Below are 23037 nucleotides of genomic sequence, written 5' to 3'. Positions count from 1 at the left end.
GACTAAAGATTTGCAATGCAACATGGCCGTTTTAGAAAGTCGCTTGCAGCTGTCTGAATTGAGCCATCTCAGCTTGAATTAAATCTGGTGATGTTTGTTGTGATTCAGCTGGTCAAGCCTCAGACGGCTGTTTGCAGGATTTTGCAAGAAACTAAATGTAAAATAGGGAATAGAAATCTCATTTTGAAAATCTGTAAATGTATGAATTTTGGAAATGATACAGCCACTTTTTTTTTAAGTTTTCACACTTCACTTCCCTCACTACTGTCTCCTCCAAGTGTGTTATAGTTAACTAAAACCAATATAAAACAAAAATAAAATGGACAAAAATAAAATGTACAAATCATTTAAGGCAACTAAAAGTAAATAAGCTCTTAAAAACAGCAAAAACTAAAACAAAAATAAGGTAGAATTAGGGACAAAATTACCTCATTTTTGTTATTATAAAGTCAAAAAGACAAGTACTTTATCCTGTATTGCTGAAAAAACTAAAACAAACACTGAAAGTACTAAAAAATAAACTGAAATGATGCAGTTTTGCAAAAACAAAAAAAAAAAACACTGACAAACCCACAGTAGAAACTAATTTAAAAAATGAAATGTAAAATAAAAAGTAAAGACTAAATAGAAATAAAACTAATGAAAATTCCAAAACCATTACAACCTTGGCCCCCCCATACCATGTTAATTTTGTCGACTAAAAACTATGACTAAATTTTTCATGAGAAAAACTATTTAAGACAAGCCAAAAATATATTTTTGATGACTAAAATGGACTAAAACTAAGTTAGTTTTCATGAAGATGACTCAAACTAGACTAAAAAGGAAATTTAGTTTTCGTCGACATTCAAAATCCATCATATCTGTTTTAATACAATGCATCTGTAGTTTTTCTGCCTCTCAGCTGTAGAAAGCAGGGACCCAGGTTTGGCAGAGTGCATAGAACACGCTACGATGGTCTGGTACCAGATTTAGGCAAGAGAATAAATGCTTGGACTAAAAGTAAAGACTAAAATGTGAGGACTTTTTATGGACTAAAACTACAAAGGGTAGAAACGACTACAATGTGACTAAAACTAAAAGACATTTAATCTATAGACTAAGACTGAGACTAAAATTAAAAATAGCTGTCAAAATTAACACTGCCTCCATAAACTCTACAGTCAAGCAGGATGTGCAGCGCTATACAAGCCAAAACGTGAGAAATCCATGCCAGAGGAGGTAAACGTATCAGTGGTAAATTAATGATTCCCTGCACATTTCATAGTTATGACAAGACTGAGCTAGCAAAGTATTTTTGTGTTTTTATGTTTAGAAAATTTCGCAGAACCGCTACAATATTGATGACAAACAGGAGTCTGATTTTGGGGATTATCAAGATGATACAGATGCAGGGACAAAAGCAGTTGATGCGCAATACTGTCCCTCCTGTAGAGAGATTTATTTAGCATTAACTAAATCCAGAGGTGTTACCTGAGAAGCGATTAGGACGTCCCAGAGTGGCCCATTGTAAGCAGTTGTGAGTTCCAACTCACCTTGTCTATTTGTCTATGTAAAGCACTTTGAGTTACATGTTATGTATAAAAAGTGCTTTATAAATAAAGTTTGATTGATTGATTGTCATGAGGGCTTAAAAAACTCACAGACAGTTCAGTGGACTAGTCAGTCTTCTACACTTTATGTAATCAAAGTTTTACCTTTTTACTAGTGCTGTAAAAATTACATTTTAATTTCACCCAATTAATTGATCACATAAAAATGTATGCAAAGTGATCGCATTGACGTTATATGTCACTCTTTTCAACAGCCGTCCACCACAGTGTTGTAAACCTGATGAAAAGAAGCCAAACTTTTCATGGTCTTTTGATTTTTATCATCTTATACATTTAAAAGATACGCACCGTCCAGGATTGACTGATAGGACAGTCTTTCTTATTTCTTCTCCCTGCCTGTGTTGTGTGGAACTCCTGAGCATGTGCACAAACGCACACACAGATGAGCGCTCCTCTCTATGCAGACAGATGCTGCAGTGCTACGTCTGTAAACGCTGAATTCATCCACCAGTGTGCAGACCTTTCTGTTTAAAGCTTTACTCTGGTTGCTGCTGCTTTAAAATCTCTTTAAAGGGTCCGATGTTGATCGTAAGCACATCTTTTGTTTTGAACTTTGGTGACATTACTAACCAGAAGCTTCCTGCACGCGCTTTCTGGTAATGAAAACTTGTTTATGAGGAATACAAGGTAACTTTTGACAGTCACAAAACAGCAATGAAGAGGTAGAGAGCGTGTGCAGACTGGGAGCAGAGGTCGGACTACAGTTGGTGTGTGTGTAGGAGGATAAGGAGGATGTCAGTAGAGTCAACTTTGTATTAACAGAGTCAAATATGGACATCAATCATAGACACATAAATATGCAACTACAAACAGGATCAGACAGTAAAGCTATCTTTAGTGCAGTCCTACTCATATTATCAATATATGCAATTAATTACAATTAATTAATCACGAAACCTGTAATTAATTAGATTAATTTTTAAGCACTGACACTACTTTTTACTGTTTGCTTATTTCCTTTTCAATCATAACAAGTTCCCTTTACCGTGGTTAAGTTCATGTCATAATCTACTTAAAGTTCCTTATTTTCTTTCAAAATAAAAGCTGGTCTGTATTCAAACAAGAAGTCATTTTTTAAAGTTCAAGACTAAAACAAAAAGAAAACAAAAAGAAAAACAAAAGCAATTTTAAATGGGAAATAGTGTAATAAGAAATGTGATAAAAAGCAGATTATAGAAATTCTGAGACCTAAAATTCTGACAGTTTGTCAGCTTTGATTCTATTATATAATTCTGGAATAGCAAATAAACATTTAATGAAATGCAAATTGTTTTGCAAAGTAAAAGGACGTTTCAGTAGGCACAAAAAGATCCAACAAAAGAAAAAAAAAACATTTCATTGAATGAAAAAATATTAAGTGACACATTTTTTGGTTTAAATTTTTTCGTGTTCCACAAATATTTTTCCTTCAATTCACAACATGTTTTCATGTTTTTGAAAAGCTTTTGTGTTGGATAAAATATTCTTCTGTTTCATTAAATAGTTTTACTTTCTGTAAATTCTTCTGCAGTTTAGATCCAGGTGCTGTATTTGTATAAAAGTTTGAACTTCAGCAGTTATTGCAGTGTTTTAGAGAACTTTGGTGCATCACTTTAACATCAACCCATACAGAGTGTGTAAATTTCTTGTTTTTATGTTTCATCTTTTAATCTGTGGCTTTTTTTTTATTAAGTTGAATCATATTTCTGCAACAAAAAAACTTACTGAGAATAAATAAGAGTCAAATCTGAACTCTGCCGTGTCTAAACACAGATGCTGCATCCTTCAGAGCTGCTACTCATTTAATGAATGAATATATTTCATATCATGAGCCCTCTCAGACCAGAACAGACTAGGGATGTAACAATATGAAAATTTCATATAATGGTTATTGTGACCAAAATTATCACGGTTATCATTATTATCACGGTATTGTTGAAATGTGCTCAAAATGTTCAAAAAGTAATTATACACACACTGAAATCATTTAACCAAGTTTTTTTTTTAAATGAAATAAAATATCACACACAATGTACTTTGTTGGCAGAACATTAAAATATTAACATCAAACATACAAATGTGCATTAAAGATGGCACCTTATGGCCATAAGAGGTAGCTGTACTTTGTGCAAATTGTAGATAAGATCCAAGAATACTTTTCTTTACATTCAGTGCTCAAGACTAGATCTAGTCTTACAGATCTAAGAAAAACTGGTACAGAAAGAACACTTTCAGTGTTTCATGTACCTTTGTGTACAATCTCTCTCTCTCTCTCTCTCTTTCTCTCTCGCTCTCTCTCTCTTGCTCTTTCGCTCTCTCTGGCTTGCTCTCTCTCTCGCTCTCTCGCGTTCTCTCTCACCATGTTTTCAAACTGCGCATGCACACCAGAGTCTCAGAGAGCGCTGCTCTTTCTTCTTCTTCTATGGTGTTTAACTGCAGCTGGCATCCATGAAGTTGCATTACTGCCACAGAGCGCTGCGGCTTCTCCAGGAAGCATCAGTATCATCGTGAGTTTTCAAAGTGCGGTAATCAAACATGGTTTTAACGGTAATTAAAATTTGAAACGGTAATGCTAACCATCTCGAATTTTACCACAGTTTATAGTGATACCAGTTATCGTTACATCCCTAGAACAGACGTGGTCCTGGTCTGAGATCTGAAAGCTTAATTCTTGAAGTGTCCCTTCCCGAACAGCAGTGAACCAGTGCTAACGTCTGGCTGTGAATACAGCCTCATTTTTACTGAAACACAGACAATCAAAAGACACTGCAGCAAAGTGACAGTGAATGCCTGAAAATAGATCCTCAGTATTTGTATAAAGAGAAGCTGTAGCTTCAGCAAGGACATCTCATTCTGTTGATTTTTAATTTGTTACTTCTCTCCAAGCACAGAATTCAACAGGACTATAAACAGCAGAGTTATGTGACATTGCTTTGCAAGACATTCATGACAAATGTTTTTATAGATGAAATGACTTGGTGAAGGCCTACGTGAATACAGACTTAGAGGCTTTTTGTATATGTATTTATGCCTTATAGTTGCTCATACATCCACAATTCTGTCAGAGAAGTCGCTTTCCAAACACAACCACAACACACACGAAGAGGGAACCATTTAATCTGAATAATACAATCAGATATCTAGTTTCTGTTTATTTTGTGAAGAGAAGTGCAGAAATGAAGAACAGAGATGTGGAGTAACTTGCATATCATATCAGAAAAGGTTGTATTGTACAGAACTACTATAAAGCTGGCTCAACGCATTTTTATGATATGTAAGACCTACTAGTAGTTAGATAAGAGTCCTGATGATAACAGAGCAGCATGATAATATTATATGGCTGATTTAAAATATAATATGTAGAATTTTTGAAGTGCAATGCCAGAATGAATAAAAAAAAAACTGGAGTGGAGTCAGGCAGCTTATTAACATTTAAAGTCACAGACACATAAATAGCTCATTCTGAGCAGAGCTGAAACAGAGGGTTTTTTTAGACATACAAAAATCCAATACTTGAGTGTTTTTTCAGCAGTAAACTTCACAGGCATGTTTTTGGGGACCTCTTAGACCAATATAACCTTGTCTTAAAGGGGTAAAATATGTGACCTATCAATGCCTTTCTTCCTAAAAAAAAACACGGTCTCACAAGAGGCAATCAGAGCAGACAAGGACAGAGAAGTTGAGGAAGTAAACTTGGTGGACAGTCACAAAAACAAGCTAAAGCAGTTGAAAAAAAAATGGCCTGAACAGCATGACGTGTACCATCTGCATGCAAGGCATGAATCTTTTTGCACAAGAAATTTTAATTTTGTACAAGAGGTCAATTTATTTGTAAACGTCCAGAGATCTAGGATATAGAGACTAATTTTAAATGTTTTATATTCTAAAGAAAATGAGCAGCAGTGTTGTATCTTCATTATATTTTAAGTATATTTTTGTAGGTTTGCCTCCCAAACACTTCATGTTTAACATTTTTAGTTATCTAAACTGTTTATTATAGACAGTAATTGAAGTTTGCTTGTCATTGACTCTTACTGAAGGTGGCGTACATCTTGTCCACACTCAGAGGGAAAAAGACTTAAATTGAGTTGTTAACAGCGAAAACCTAAAAAAAAATCACACAGGAAGGAATCGATAAAGAATTGAATCGATAAGAAGAATCGATAATGGCATCAATATCAATAGAGTCTTGTCATTTCCATCCCTACTGTTTTGTGGCTGACATTAAGTGTTTGATTTAACGTGCAGAGTTCAGTAATGACTGAAATATTCTGCCTTATTTTTGGTTTAGTCCCACCATATTTACACTCTTAAACACAATGTGGCTGTAACAGGGCTGACTCTGAAGCAGTGTGCTGGAGTACACTCGGCCTTGTAAGGGTAATCATTCCTCGCTGTGTTTCCTCAGAGCACAACAGCTGATCACGCCACACACACAAACAGCCCCGGGGATGATGGCTGGACATGAATCACGGTCTCTCTCCATCATCTTTGTGGCTCTGTGCTTGTCTTTGTTAACGGGCCTCCAGATTCACTGCAGCGTGTATCACCGTTCTGATGATTCAGTTCGTCTTTGCTGTAGAAATCAATAGTGTTCCTCCTGCTGACAATATGGCTGAATACACAGCACTCTAAATGAAAATGGAGGATTGTAATTCTTCTCGGACAAATCAAGCGAATAACACAGTGATGAAATATTACCTTCCTGAGTGAGTCATGAGGGAATCTGCCTTCAGTGACAAACACACATCCTTTAACATACCAAGGCCAAATGATTTAAGAAATTAAACAATTTCCCCGGCATTCTGTCCCTTTTAAAGTGTTTTGTATTTGATCCAAGCAAACTATTTTCAGCTGAAGTCACTAACAATACTGAGTAATTAAATAGACCCAGAAGACCAGCAACTTTTCTGTTCTGCAGCCATGGTAGGGTAGTTATCGTACACCCTCTTCCTTGCAAAAAAGTTAGCATGTATATTTCTTGTATACCCTGCACTGAACTTATGGCACAAATGTGATGCACATTATCCCTCTTGAACTCAAGGTGAGACATGTACTGATGTTCGTCTCATGTTTACCAGTGTGTAGCATCTCTTCTTGGAGACGAGATGCTGGAGTTTTGAAAGAGGAATGTTGTCCCTTTCTTTTCTGATGTAGGATTCCTGGGACTTTACACAGATTTTTCCTTTTATAATGCTACAAATGTTTTCTATTAGTGTAGTGGTTTATCCTGTTCGGGGTCGTGGGGGGGTTGAAGCCTATCCCTGCTGTCATTGGGCAAAAGGCGGCGTACACCCTGGACTGGTCGCCAGTCAGTTGCAAAGCTCACATAGAGAGACAACCAGGCATGCCCACATTCACACCTACGGCTAATTTTCAGTCACCAGTTAACCTAATGAGCATGTTTTTGGTGGTGGGAGGAAGCCGGAGTACCCGGAGAGAACCCACGCATGCACAGGGAGAACATGCAAACTCCGCACAGAAAGGCCCTGACTGGGAAGCGAACCAGGGACCTTCTTGCTGTGAGGCAGCAGTGCTGACTCTTGTGCCCTGGTGACATCAGCACTGCAGAATATGAGCAGTTCAGTGATGTCACCTCAGCTTCAACAATGCCATTGAGAGCCTTGACCACACTCTTCTCATTTGTTACATCCTACCTGTGTGAGACAGTTGTTTGTTCTGCTGTGCTGCAATTAAAAAAAAAAAAACCAAAGCTGGAGAACATGGCCTGAGATTGTTAGTCTCACAGCTGCCCCCAAAACTCTAGATCAGGGGTTCTCAACCTTTTCAGCCCGTGACCCCCAAAATAAAGGTGCCAGAGACTGGGGACCCCCATGGTACCTGAAGATGGTTGAACACAGCCATGAACATTCAGGAGTAGTCGTGCAGACAAGGCCGTCCATAATGGGGGATAAAGGGGAGAGGTTTCTGGGGCCCAGCCAAACTGGGGGCCCATGGAGGTCAGCAAAATCATGGTCCAGTGTAAAGTTAAGCTGTGACATCCATATTTTATATTTAACCTGAAAAAACCCTACTCTTACCAGTTAAACAAATCTCTGTTTTAATCATTTGTGTAGTATATAGCCCTCTTGAAAATGTAAATCAATTTTGTTAAAAAAATAATTAAAATGGGTTAAAAATTGAAAAAAACTAGAAAAGCACTCGGAGAGCGCAGACCTCCTCCATTAGCCCATCTCCCAATAGTGAAGAACCCTTAAAAAAAATACCTGGATCCAGACGGTGATCTGGATCACTCCCAAAATCTAATAAGTTCCTTCTTATGCCATTTCAGACATTTCCTGAAAATTTCATGAAAATCCGTCCATGACTTTTTGAGTTATGCTTCTAACAACCAAACTAACTAACAAACTAACCCTGCCGATCACATAACCTCCTTGGCAGAAGTAAAAATGAGTTAATAATGGCACGAAATGGTGGAAAAGGTGGTGAAGTTAGAGCTTAAAAGTAGCAGAAATGGGGTAGAAATGGCAAAATTATATGAGAATGACAAAAAATAGCCAGAAAAGGCAAAATGAGTTACAGGGGCAAAGATGGGCATGAATAGTGGTAAAGGGGAATTTAAAAAATGGATACACAAGGCTTTAAATTGGCAAAAATGGATGGAAATCTGGTGAAATTGGAGGAAATATCAATAGAAACTGGCAAAATAGTGCTAACTGAGACAGAAACAATTGGCAGATATTGGCAGAAATTAGTCAAATTGGCAAAAAATGGGCATATCAGATAGTGAAATGTGGTTAAAATGGAAATCACTGGGCATAAAAAGTGGTAAAATGGGGTTAATAGTGGCAAGTATGGGTCAACAGAGGCAACATTTGGCTTATATGGCAAGAATTGGTCTACAAGTGGCAATAACAGGCAGAAAAAAGTGGTGGAAAGGGTTGACAAAAACAAGTGTTAAATGGCAAAATGTGCTAAAATTGGTGGGAAAAAAATGATGAAAGCTGGTTAAAAATTGGCGAAATTGGCAACATTGGAACTAAAAAAATGTTCTTTTTTAAGGAATCTGGAGACCCCCTCTTAGTGTCTTGAGACCCCCAAGGGGACCTGACCCCAAGGTTGAGAACCAATGCTCTGTAGCACCAAAAAAGCCCACAAAGTCACTGAAATTATTGCAGGAGCTAGAGATCTTAAAGATGTTTGATAAGTTTTTATTTCAGCAAACTGTTTATCTTCAGAGAGTCAGGATATTAAAACTCAAAATGTTAAGGTTTTATGTTGTGGTGAATTCTAAAACAATAAAAATATGAGGAATTTGTGTGCAAAGTTGTAAATGTCGGTGTGTTGGTTGTACATTTACGTGTTTTACAATTTGATATGTACAGTGAGGGGTAGGGGGCCCGAAAATATTTTCATCTGCCAAAGGGGGGCCTGACAAAAAAGCTTTGGAACCACTGTATTAGTGTAAGGTCTGGACTGCTTCATCTTCTGTGAAGCCATGCTGTTGTGATGGATGTGGTATGTGGTTTAGCATCGTCTTGCGAAAATAGTCAAGGTCTTCCCTGAAAGATGCATCCTGATGTTGCTCTAAAACCTCTATGTACTTTTCAGCATTGATAGTTCCTTTCCAGATGTGTAAGCTGCCCACGCCTTAGACACTAATGCAACCCCATACCAACAGAGATGCAGGCTTTAGAACTGAGCCAGGATAACAAGCTGGATGGTCCCTTTCCTCTTAAGTCTGCAGAATATGGTGTCCGCAGTTTCCAAAAAGAATTTCAAATGTTTCTAACCACAGAACAGTTTTCCATCTAGATCAGTCCATTTTAAATGAGTTGTGGTCCAGAGAAGACAGCAGTGTTTTTGGATCCTGTCCACATATGGTTTCTTTTTTGCATGGTACAGCTTCTGCTTGCATGTGTGGATGGCATGGCCAACTGTGTCGACAAAACAATGAAGTGGAAGGGATCCTGAGCCCAAGCAGTGATTTTCAGTACAGAATAATGCCTGTTTTTAATGCAGTGCAGCTTGAAGGCTAGATCACAAGCCACCAGTATCAGCCTTGTGTTTCATGCATAGACATTTCTCTGGATTCTTCCTCTCATGCACTGTAGATGGTGGAATTCTCAGTCTTTACAATTTTACACTGAGGAACATTATTATGAAAGTGCACAATTTCCAGACGCTCACCCAGGGTCGAAGCAAAAAACGGTTTGCAGAATAATGTCAAACTGAGCAGCCGATCAACCTCAAAAAGACAACATAGCATGTTGTTTACATGCTAGTCATGCTAAATCAGCTAGTTGCTAAACTAAAGGGCCAAAATCTCCATTAGTATAAATTAAATGGCTGAATGAAATGCCACATCCATTTATCCAGAAATGTTATGGAGAACATTCTAGATGCTTGGGGTTGATCGGTGCCCCATTTTAAGGGGGAACCAATCGACCTTATTTTTTAGAATCTTATTTTCAGATCCAACTTTCATCAATTTCCTGCCACAGTCTGACAGCAGAGTGTACCTCCCTGTAGATATTAATGATTTTGATTTCAATGCAACACAAGACTGTATTGTATTGTGACTGTATGGACACACATTATGTCTCTAATGTTTGTGTATAAAAAGATAAATGCATACATTTTAGGTAAGAAAAGCTGGTCTTTTCCTTGTTGATTTTTAAGTTAGCTTCATAAGATTTGAACCTCTCAAACCAACCAAATTTATTCTGTTTCGCTTTTTTAACCTCATAACTCCATGGTAATTTTTGTATCAGCAGACACAGATACTCATGTATTTCTGATGTACTCCTGCTACAGGTCAGCCCATTTTATGCACAGTGGACAGCCAGCATGGACGGTGAGAACAAAGCTTGTATATTTTGCCAAGAAAGCCTCACAGAGATAGAGCTGTTTCCCTGCACTGGATAATTACATTCCTAGCTGATGATAACGGCGAAATGTCGGCTCTTCGCTGCAGCTCAGTGCTGCACTCGTCTACAATGTTGTTAAATTGTGAACAGAATGGAACCTATTGATGGCTGCGGTTCACCAGAGGAGGCTTTTGTTCTGATTGACCTTCCATTCACCTGGTGAGCATGGAGGCAGTCACTGAGGGAGTGCCCGAGAAAGATGTTATAGAGTCACACGGAGATGCACTGTTAAACAAATACGTACCATATATTTGTCGTTCCAGAATAATGAACTGATGGTAGTTAAGGATTCCCTCTCGTCTCTTCTCTCTGATAAAATCAGTGTGTTAGCAAAGTACAATCTTTGGGATTAAACCGGCAGAAACCCCAGCAGTATCTCTAAGGACTAAGCTTCTTTGAGCTTCTAAGAGTCTTTGTAAAAATATTGCATTACTCGACAATGTACTTCAGTGTTTTTGATAAATGGATATCATATTTGGTTGGCCTTGTTTTGGATATTAGTGCCTTTGCTTCTCCCAGTGTCTTCATCAACACCTCTTTCATTTTATCATTTGGAGCATGTCTGCTCCTTTCCCCAAGTTCATCCCTCTTAAATACTGGCCCTCCACTGGGCACACATTTGTCTTCCCATTCGTCTTTCAGTTTCAGTTCTACTATCTGCTCATCCGTCAGCCCCTGCATGTTTGGTGGGAGAGAAATGCCATGATCTGTGAGCTCAGGGATCTCTGAACATTTTCTGTCCACTTTGAGTCCCCCGTTGTAAATGGCTGTTATTTGCTGGATCACCGTCTCCAGAGGAGCGTCCACAGTGGTGTTAAAAAGAAACTGGCTGTCATCTCCTCTCTTCACATGCAGCTGCACCATGTTTGAAGAAGTTTATCACCTACTTGCCCCGAAAAAAGAGGATAGAACAAAAATTGCAGCTGCTTTTTTCCCAACAATAATCTCACAACATAAAAAAGGGAGTCCGTGATAATAATAAATAAATGATAATAATGATATATATATATATATATATATATATATAAAATAAAGTTCTTGTATCGTATCGTATCGTATTGTATTTCATCTACTATTTCTAGTGTTAACCATGGCCTATTCTGGTGTGAGCCTGTGCTGCAGACAGAGCTGAGAGGAAAACTCAAAAGTAGTCTGTGCTCAGTGGCTGGAGCATGAGGGGCTGGCACAGAGGGACAATACGGTTCATTAATTAAATAGTAATATTATAGGAAACGCCATTATGGCAAAATGAAGCACTGCAGTGATTTTAACTGTGGAAACAATCTGTTTTGACCTTGTCTACTTAAACAATTTTAAGAACTTAACCTGCTGACTTGTTATTCTAGTCTGGTCTAGTGCTCTGATTCATCTGTATAGAAAGTCTGTTCTTTGAGCGAGTTACCCTGTGTGCCTCTCTCTAGCTGTCTTGACGGCAGGTGGTTTAAAATGTACATTTCCTTAGAGCTCCAACGTCATGTTTTTTTAAAAATAGCAAGTGTCTTAGGAGAATCAGAATCAGAATCACCTTTATTGGCTAAGTATGCTTACGCAACAATGAATTTGACTCTGTTTAGCTTCACTCTCAGTGTACAGGAATTAAACATTAAATACAGAAATAAATAAACTGACAAAAGTTTTAGAAATTAAGATTTGAATATGTACAAGCTGTTTTTGGTATTATTTTTAGTTTATTTCTGTGTCCATTGGTGTGGTTGCAAGATGGACAAAGAGTGCAAGGACGCTGACTAGTTATGATCAGAGTATAAAACATGAAGCATGTGGGCAGATTTACATGAGGGAGATAAGATATTTTAGGATAGTTGTTAGTGCAATGTAGATATGAGGTGATGCATTTTACACCAGAGAGTCATCTTACAGCATTTGAGTTACAGTTAACAGATAAATAACTAGGGGTGGGAACCACTTGTGGCCCCATGACACGATATTATCATGACACTTGGGTCACGATTCGATATTGCGATTTTAAACATTTAGCAATACAGTAAGTATTGCAATACCATATATAGCGATTTATTGCTATCTATACCATTTTTCAAACTGTTTACCTGATTTAGCATTAGCCTTGCCCTCATGTTTGTCGTATTTTGTGTTTTATGTGTGTTTTATTTTCATGTAGCACTTCTTGCAAACCTCATGTGTCATGTCCATCTCATTTGTGCCCTGCTTACATTCCTGATGTCCTTCCCCTGGTCCTGCCATGTTGGTTGTACTAACTTTCTCCTGCTTTCTGACCTCTCTTGACCTGTTTGGACACACTATTCTCCTAACAATTGTGTTATTTTTCTATTATCATAGACTTCAGTACATATTAGCAATTAATTAAAACAAGAATTTGATATTTGGTGGACGAGATGATTCGATATATCACTGGAGAAAATATCGCAATACTATGCTGTATCGATTTTTTTACCACCCCTGTAAATTACTTGCAGCATTTGAGAATGGTGTAGAGATTAAGTAAAGTTATTTTTCAAAAACAATTAAGTAGATTCACTGGTGTATGCATAAGAATTGAGGCATTATACAGTGCTTAATAAATTTATTAGACCACCTGTCATATTTGTCTCAGAGACTATCCAGCATCATGAAGTGCTTTAATGCGGACTCTTTCATTTTCAGTGAGCTCTTCACGTTTTACCATTTTGAACAGGAATGAGGGATTTCAAACTGAATTCACCCAAATTCGAGCCGGCTCATTGGGCTTCTCTGAGAAGTCAGAAATTAATCAAGCATAACATTCAACCACTAAAACTCATTCTTCTGTTCAGGAATGAAAGTAAATAACCATCATTTGACATATTAATCAAGAAATATTAATGTCCTTTACAATTTTTTTTTCATTTTTTTGTAAATCAGTAAATTTGAAAATTCATGGATAACAATAATTATTATATTTTAGCATTAAAAATATCATTTGGGTTAAAGAGCTTCTACATATTTGTGTATTAACCATTGCAGAAACATAAAAAATGATTTTGGTAATTACCAATGCTGTTAATTTAGGGCAGCTGTGGCATAAACCTTACTTTGGTTAGGGTTAGGGTGGTCAAATAAATTTGTTAAGCACTGTACCACAGCGGTGTTTATTTTGACAGCTATTTCTATTTTTTGTCTTAGTCTTTAGATGAAATGTCTTTTAGTTTTACTCACATTTTAGTCATTTTTGCCCTTTTTAGTTTTAGTCTAGTTTTAGTCCATAAAAAGTCCTCACATTTTAGTCTTTACTTTTAGTCCAAGTATTTATTATTTCGCCTAAATCTGGTACCAAGTCATAGTAGTGTGTTCTCTGCACTCTGCTAAACCTGGGATCCCTGCTTTCTACAGCTGAGAGGCAAAAGAGATGCAGATGCATTGTGTTTTGACAGATTTACCCACAGTGGAGAAATATCACAGATTTTGAATGTCTGACAAAATCAAGATTACATTTCAGTCTAGTTTCAGTCATCTTGGTGAAAGCTAAACAATTTTAGTCATCACTGATCAAACTTGCCTTCTCTGAGTGCTCGCAGATATGCACATTGGCTGACCCTTATTTATAAGGCTCTTTTAGGCTTGATTCCCCCTTATTTGTGTACTTTTTTGCAGAAAACAAGAAGTTGCTATGCCTTGCGTTCTTGCACTTCACTAGTTTTATCTGTTCCTAGGGTAAGGACAGAATTTGGAAAAAGAGCTTTCAGCTTTGACAACTCCAGTTTTACTCCAGATGAAACGGGACACACACCTATTAAAAAGTTAAGCATATTTTCCTCAGTCTTGGGGATCATTGTGGTTGTTTGTAGTAAAATGTGAGACAAGCCTGTGTGTTCTTTTTGTTGAGCAGTGGTTTTGGTCTTGGAACTCTCCCACTGATGCCATTCTTACCTAGTCTTTTTCTTATAGTTGAATCATGAAGTCTGACTCTAATTGAGTCAAGTGAGGCCTGCAGGTCTTTAGATGTTGGTCTGGGTTCTTTTGTGACTGCTTGGATGGGTCATTGGTACACTCTTGGAGTCATTTTGGTAGGCTGGCTTTTCCTGGGAAGGTTCAACACTAGCTGTTTCAAGTTTTCTCTGTTTGTGGAAAATGGCTCTCACTGTAGTTTGCTGGAGTTCTTGTATTGGTCTCATCATTCTCTGACGGTGTTTCAGATGAAGTTTTGTTAGATGGATAAACCTGATGACAGACCTTTATATGGTTAAGCACTCATAGCCTCAGTTTCAGAGCATTTCTCTTTGATGCTTCCTGTTGCTAGGTTTCTAAAGGTAATCTCTGCTTCCCTTAGTGTCAGTTAGACCTGTCTTAAAAAGGTCATGATGTGTAATATCATCCTTTCTTCTAGGAAATTTCACAAAGAAGGCATAAAATTACAGTGAAGGTAGCTGGCATGAGCATCAGCTCTAGTCCTGGAAATTACAACCTTAAGTTATGGCTTCTGGATCTGGGTGAATAAGCTGTATATAATAACATCTGAGAGAACTAAGAAAACATAATGGTAGTTTCAAATGATTCTTCATCATGTAATTGTTTGAATGCACATAATGATGACTCAGCAGACCGGGAGATCTAGCAGAATCTTGTGTGGTCAACACGCCTTCAGGAGAAAATCAGAATCCTGAGTTGGCTGTCCTTGTCTGTGTTACAGTTGCAGCAAAAATCCAAATATGGGAAAAGGACTTGGGAAAATCCTGGCTGAGATGAAGGTAAACTCTAATGTGGGTAAACATACAGTGCTTAACAAATTTATTTGACCACCCTAACCCTAACCAAAGTAAGTTTTATGCTACAGCTGCCCTAAATCAACAGCATTGGTAATTACCAAAATTATTTTTTATGTTTCTGCAATGGTTAATACACCAATATGTAGAAGCTCTTTAAACCATTTATATTTTTAATGCTAAAGTATAATTATTATTGTTATCCATGAATTTTCAATTTGACTGATTTACAAAAAAACTGAAAAAATAGTAAAGTGCATTAATATTTCTTGATTAATATGTCAAATGATAGTTATTTACTTTCATTCCTGAACAGAAGAATGAGTTTTAGTGGTTGAATGTTATGCTTGATTCATTTCAAGTGAGCCGGCTCGAATTTGGGTGAATTCAGTTTGAAATCCCTCATTCCTGTTCAAAATGGTAAAACGTGGAGAGCTCACTGAAAATGAAAGAGTCCGCATTAAAGCACTTCATGATGCTGGATGGTCTTTGAGACAAATATGACAGGTGGTCTAATAAATTTGTTAAGCACTGTACATAAAGTCCAGTCGGTGATGCTAACCAGTCTGCTAGTTCTAATTGGTTGCTCAACGTTGTCAGTATTCTGTCGGAGGCAGACCGACCTTGAATTGAAAGTATAGAACATGTTTCTGGCCTAGAGTGGGGCTAAAATCCTCTAGTGCGTGTCCAGCCTAGTGTGGTTCATTTGTGCTGGTATAAAAATTGCCACTCAAACCCTTGCATGGACTAAACAACTGTACTGAGACCTCCTGAGAAGTTGGGTGTCAATCCTCTGTTTTCAGACAGTGGTGTGGATTGTTTGATTGAGAATGCAATCTGACCTAACTGCAGGAAGCGTTATGCTTTTTCTTTATTCAGAGGGCTACTGTAGACAGTCCTTGGTACTCCTGGACTAGCTGTACTCTTGTGAGTCCTGGACGCTGACTGATGGCCAGAGGCACCTGCTGAACTCCTATGGGACAACTTCTCTTTGGCACATCTTTGGTTATCATTGGCAAGACTTGGCACCTGGTGCGCTTTCCTGGGCCTGATCCAGCTCACTGCGTACTGGGTGCCCAGGACCCGCTGGGCTGGCCAGGGGTTGGTCACATGCATCGTGGAGGGCAGGTGGGAGGATACTTGGAGAGATGGGGCGTAGGCCTGGTGCAGGACTGGGTGATTGCCATCAGGAGGCTAGAGCAGTTCAGGACCAAGGTTGACAAGGGAATGTGGCGAATTGCATCTGCTCGCATATCTGAATTGACCTGTAGCCAGTTCAACATTTGTACCAATAAGACCACAGACAGACCTGCTCATCCAACCACACAATCTGAGTGGATTAACAGGTCACAGATTAGGAGGAGTAATATGCAACTTTGGCCTACACATCCACGTTATTCCTGAGCTTCAGTTGTGCCTCATTTACAAACTGTCTGGTTTTCCTAATATAAAAAAATCAATGATCAGTGACAACAGCAGTCTGTGTTTTTGTGTCCTTTTTTAAAATTGGAAAGTTTGCAACAGTCCGCCATGTATCGACTAGTCTTTGTTTACGTATGGGATGGGCTCTTAAAATGATTAGAATTTGATAAACCACTTTGATGAAACTTGAGACTTTCAAAAATCATGAGAATGTCTTAAATACAGGAACATAAGGGATTAAATTCAATAGTTGTTTTTTCACATATATTTTGATTAAAAAAACATTGTAGGTTCATTTTTCTGTCTTTGTTTTCTATATTTAGTTTCAGTCACACAAGAGATCTTTTTAGAAGTCCACCAGTCTGAAGTCATTCTGCATGCCTATCTTTTGGCTTAAGTGAATAATCAGATCTTCTATTTTCAGCTACTTCATACTGATGTCTTTTTCTCACACTTGAACCCCAAAAGAGTACATTTAGAGAAAGTAAGGCCATTTTCTCCACATCTTACAATCAGCTGAAATCATACACCTGTATCGCTAATGTGAACAGGTGAGAATTTAATGATGTAACAGGGTCTTAAAATGTACTAAGAGGGTCTTAATAAGGCAGTGATATTCAACGTGTGGCTCTGGAGCCACATGTGGCTTTTTGTGATTATTTGTGGCTTTTTATGTCTTCATTTGAAATATTATTTCCCCAGAAAACCTTAGAAAAGGGTAACTTCGACCTCAGAAGTTATTCACATAACAGACTTATGCAGGAGGCTTTAATTGTCAAACACAATTGTCCCATTTTTGCCACATTTATCCCATTTTTACCCTTTTTCACCATTTTGTGCCACTTTTCACCCAATTAAGCTACCTTTGCCGTTAAAAGACTTTTTTCCTTACTTTTTTTGCCCATTTTTGCCCATTCTTTTTGCCACTTTTCCCCATTTAGGCTACCTTTTGCCATTAAATACCCCTTTTTTCCCATTTTTGCCAATTTTTGCCACCTTTTTTCCACTTTTGTCTAGGGGTGCACCGATTGATCAGCGCAAATCGGTATCAGCGCCGATTTTCTTAATTATAGGAGATCGGCCGATCCTTGTAAATAAGATCGCTGGATAAGATCAGTTTCATATGCTTCTACCTACTAAAATGTGAAAAATGAAAGACTAAAGGAAGTGATATAAGTAGTTTGGACAGCAATGCTCTAAACTTTTCATTTATATTTGAGAGGACTACGTCATGCAGGTAAAATAACAAGTTTGTATTATTTCACGGGTATTGTTCAATGTTTTTCAATAAAATAAGATTGTAACATTGAAGGTTGATGCTGTCAGTTGTAAAAAAATCGGTATTGGCCAAAATCGGAATCCACAGGTCAGGCTTTTTAAAGATCGGTGATCGGCCAGAAATTGCAATTGGTGCACCCCTACTTTGTCCAAGTCTTGCCCCTTTTCACCATTTTCACCACTTTTCGCACATTTAAGCTACCTTTTGCCATTAGATACCACTTGTTTCCTCTTTTTTGCACAATTTTGCAACTTCTTTTAGCCACTTTTATCCCTTTTTTGTCTATTTAAGCTAGCTTTTGCCATTATATATCATTTGTTTCCTATTTTTTGCCCTATTTTGCCACTCTTGACTGCTTTTTGCCCATTTTAGTCACTTTTCTCTAATTTTTTGCCATGTTTTTGCCACTTTTTGACCATTTCCCCCCTCCCTTTAATTTATTTTAATTGCTACTTCACTTTTCACCACTTAGATTGTGGCTCTTGCAAAGATATTTTTCAACAGTTTGGCTCTTGGGTTAAGCAGGGTTGAGTAACACTCAGGTAAGGGTATTTAACGGTATTTAAAAAAGTTAATGTCAGATTTTCTGTACATCTGAGTTTTTTCCTGCCAACCATTTAGAAAACATTTTCTTAAAACATCACACATTTGATATAAATATCCCACTGTGATTGGAGATCAAACTCGTGGTAATCCATGATTTGGATCAGAGCAAGCAAAAAACCCACTCCTGTGACAAAACAAAAAACTGTTTCAGAAGAACAATCTTTAAAGTCTCGTAATCAGTCTTGGTTGAACACATCCTCCACTCTTATCTGATAATATTAAAAGCAAATGAAGAGAGGGATGATGGGAAATCAAATACAGGCAGTTTTAACCTTCAAAAGAAACTCTCTGAAATACTTTATTTTTGTCAGCTCTTATCTGCTCTGCTTTATCATGTTTGTGAGACCATTCATTCGCCTCCAGATCATAAAAAAACTCTAAATAATACTTCTTCCACTGCTGGCCAGTTGACAGCCATGTCAGAGGCCACTACGTTCCATTTTTCCTCTTTAGACCAGGTTTACCATACTCACTTTTTATTATTTATTTCTAGTCCTTTATGTTACATCCTGGATGTGCAGTAAAATACGATTCTCACAGGGAAACATGACATCTTACAGGTATTAAAGCTGATAAATGGGTTAAACTCAGTAACATAGACAGAAACATTCTGTCTGGGATTAAATAAAGCTTCTCTCTCCATGTTGAGGTTTTTTTTTCAGACAGATCCTTTGGCTGAGAGTCTAACTCCTCTTGGAGAGGAAGCACAGGAGGTCACCGAGACCTCTTGCTTCCTTAACCCCCTCCTTTATCACCGTTCCGCCCCCCACCACCACCACCGCCGGGTCCAAATGAGTGTGTGGCCAACAACATTGGACCTCTTCTTTGCGTCTGATATATAGTTTCATTCAGGTGGACAGTAATTCTGTCAGGTCCGTGTCAGATGAATGTGCGTCTGGGTCTATTAGCAGCTGTGGCTGTAGAATTACTGGCGGCTGTGTCCTTCAGTTTACAGACAATATTACAGCGGGGGGGGGGGGGGCTCAGTCTGACAGCGCAACACAAACCCATCCCCCAGTGCAGAGCAGATGTGACCAGGAGAGGTAGGGGGGTGAGGGAGAGGTGAGCAGGTTGATGAGGTCTGAGACGATGCTCGTAAATACACAACATGGACACAAACATTTACTAACACCACCCAGAATCCCTGCATTCATCCATCATCATGGCAACCCCCTCACCTCTGAATTCATCTGTTTCTCAGCTCCTGCCTCGTTCATTTATTTAAAACCGGCATATAGCGATGGAATTACACAAAAATCTGTAATTGAACTAGTAGACATTTTCAGTCACATACAGCAGACCGCAATCATCCCATATAAAAACACCTGTGTCTGCTTAAATGATTCCTCTAACACTCTCAGAACAAGAGAATAACAATGATCTGATTATATCCAAATATCATAAATAAGTTATCTATAAAATTATGTTTTGGGGGTGGAATTGTCTACATTCTTATATTTTAACAAAAAAATGACATCAATTCTCTATACTATATATATTTATCTTTCATTCTTGTATCAGATAAATAGAAAGATGGATGGATAGATAGTTGTAAATTTATCTCCCCCATTTCTCTGGATCTTTGCTGAGATGTTTTCTATACCAGTGGTTCCAAACCTTTTTTAAGGCCCCCCTACTTTTATCTAAGACAAGCTACGTCCCCCCCAGGACCCACTTGTTAAGGTTAAATGTATTAACTCTCCATTTTTACAAGGGTATATTAGGGCCACAAATAATAAAGAAGATTTAATCATTAAAAACCCCAAAACACCACAAATTCTCAAGTTTAAAAGTCATTAATTTACCTGAAAAAAAAAAGAAATTTTTGGTTTAAAAGTTGTAAATTTGTGTGAGATTATAGAGTCAAAAAGCAGAAAATCCTATCATTATTTCAACTTCATTTCTTGTGGATTTTCTGGCGTAACACTGCTGTAAATATAGGGTTTTAAAAACTTGAAATTTTTTACTTTCTAATGCCAAAATTTAAGACTTTATAACCCCAGAAATTTCTAGTTTTCTTTTATATTTCTAAGTTTTTTTTTTAAACTCTGAAATTCTGAGTCTGTTTTCTAGGGAAAAAAAAACAAAACAGCAACATTCAAATCTAAGAACTTAAGATTTTTTTTTCACTAAAATATTAACTTTTTTGCTAAAAAAATTCACAGATTCTTTTCATTTTTTAACTTTTTAGGCTGGCCCTAATACATCATGTTTCTAATCATGATTTTAAAAAAATAAACATCTAATTTTGACAACATCAAAGCAGACCCCCCCCAAAGATCTTTGGCGCCCAATGTTCTGAACCAATGTTCTACACCTTGATTGGAGTCTACTTGTGATAAATTAAATTGATTGGACAGGATTTGGAGAGGCACACCCCTCTCTATAGAAGGCCTCACAGCTGACAATGACAAGCAAAAACCAACCATGAGGTCAAAGGAGCTGCAGAGCTCAGAGACGGGATTGAAGGTGCAGTGGACTCCATAATTCTCAAACGAAAGAAGTGTGGCGCAACCAGGACTCTTCCAAGAGCTGGTCATCGGCCAAACTCATCAATCCGGGGAGAAGGGCCTTTGTAAGAGAGGTGATGTTCACACTGACTGAGCTGCAGAGATCATGTGTGGAGATGGGCTTTATGGTGGAGTAGCTAAATAGAAGCCTCTCCTCAGGGCAAAAACACATGAAAGCCTGCTTGGCATGGGGGTTGTCTTTTTTTACAAACTCAGAGTAGGCTTATTTTCTTCATATCGCCCCTGTTTTATTTATGACATTTATTTTTAAACGTGTGTAGGGCAGCTGTTTGTTTGGAGATTCAGGACCCTTAGTTCCATGTCTTTGCCACAGCAAAAGTTCTCTTCGCTAACCAAATACTATTGCCAGATGTGACTGAGACTTTACCCGTGTTTACAATTATGGTGGCATACTGAACAGAGCACACTGCCAGCTTTCCCTTCTATCACACACAGATCAGATGTGTTAGTTCCATATAAATATCAGTGCCAAAAGAACATCTTCAGAATTTCAGATAAATAACAAAATGATAAAAAGCTGGTTTAAGGAGACAATTTTGTTCTTTATTTTTGTCTTAATATGGACGCTGCTACAGTGAATTCATACGTAGACAAAGCTTACCTCAGTAGTTAAATAAAGGTGGGGTGACTTTGACCCCTGTTATGCTACTGTAAGGAGGATATCTCAGAGGTATAAATATAGTTTTTAGAACTAGCACTGTCTGAATAGGGCTAATGTTTCTGACTCTCTATGTATGTGTGTTTACTTCCTGAAGGTGGGAGATCAAATGAAGCTGCTCCATAACTGCTGGTCTGAACTTCTGGTCCTGGATCACATTTTCAGACAAGTGCAGCACGGACAGGAAGATAGTATCCTGCTGGTGACCGGCCAGGAGGTAACGCCACCCTCACACACTTCCCATCAGCTCCCTTACACAGTTTGGAGCTTGGCTCTGCAAATCTTTCATGTATTTCAAGCTCAAAAATAAACACAGGATTAAAAAAAAAACAATAATACACATTAAATTTTTGCTTATTGTTTATTGATCGTTTTGGTCTGACAACAAAACTCAAAACAGTGTTAAAATATGGAGGCTCTAGCATACATGGTGACCAAACTACTGTGCAGTTAAAAAGCCTTACCAATGACAGGAAGTGGATTCCACTGAGTATTTTACTTTTTCACTTTAATTCAGACCTTTTGAGTTGTATTGATAAAATTGAAACCTGACCTGAATCTGAAACCATGACAGGAGACAGCTTTAAAGTGCCTATTCTGTCAAATAATGTATTAACACTGTTATAAATTAAGAAATATGTAGGAGTGCAAGTACAAAATGACTCACTGATGTGCAATGATCCTTGGTTGACATTCCCACTTTTCAGGAGTTCTCTGTTTGAATATCCAAGTTAAGGTTCACATTTAAGATAAGATATTTTATCAACAAACTTTAACCTGTGTTGATTTTACTTTGTAATGCATACTGTCTTAAGTTGAGACTACTTTACTTCCTATTTGGATAAAAATTGCTTTGGTTTTAACGACTGAAAGTTCTGGGTTAAGCTTAACAATAGAAAAAAGGCTTGTTCCAGAGAGACAGTAAATAAAAATACTAAAGTGAATGTTACAAAAATCGATTGTTTCATATAAATTTAGCACAGAAAGTAGACTGTTTATTTTTCTTTAAAAATGGTGCCACATTTGTAAGGATCATGCATTTGTGGGACGAGCAGCAGAGCTGAGTATGTGGGTTGGGCCCATGAAAACTTTAACAAAAAAGCAAAAAAAAAAGGAGCACCCTCCAAGCACAAAAACTTTTTTAAAAGGTGCCAGACAAAAGACTTTCTAGAGTTAGAGAAGTGTCAGCACTGTTGTGCCTTGCTGCCTTATTCAAGGCAGCAAGGCACAACAGCAAGGTGCCTTGCTGCCTTGAATAAAAAACACTATAAAGGACATTTTGAGTGTTGACACTTCTCTAACCCCATGAAAACTTTGCCAACTTTCTGCCAATACCAAACAGC

General features: G+C 37.8%; 1 protein-coding gene across 3 annotated transcripts in view; it reads left to right on the top strand.

Moving 5' to 3' along the window:
• The window catches only part of LOC121510214 (nuclear receptor subfamily 5 group A member 2-like), a 49563-nt gene that overhangs the window by 15043 nt on the left and 11483 nt on the right, over positions 1 to 23037 (top strand). For all 3 annotated transcript variants that reach the window (XM_041788172.1, XM_041788171.1, XM_041788170.1), the window contains one exon: positions 21792 to 21911. In XM_041788172.1, the coding sequence (XP_041644106.1) occupies positions 21792 to 21911 (120 nt within the window). The remainder of the gene's footprint in view (positions 1 to 21791; positions 21912 to 23037) is intronic.

Source organism: Cheilinus undulatus, linkage group 5 (genome assembly GCF_018320785.1).
Source record: "Cheilinus undulatus linkage group 5, ASM1832078v1, whole genome shotgun sequence".
Lineage (NCBI taxonomy): Eukaryota > Metazoa > Chordata > Actinopteri > Labriformes > Labridae > Cheilinus > Cheilinus undulatus.
The sequence above is the reverse complement of the archived record's forward strand: the minus strand, read 5'-3'. Positions and strand labels throughout refer to the sequence as shown.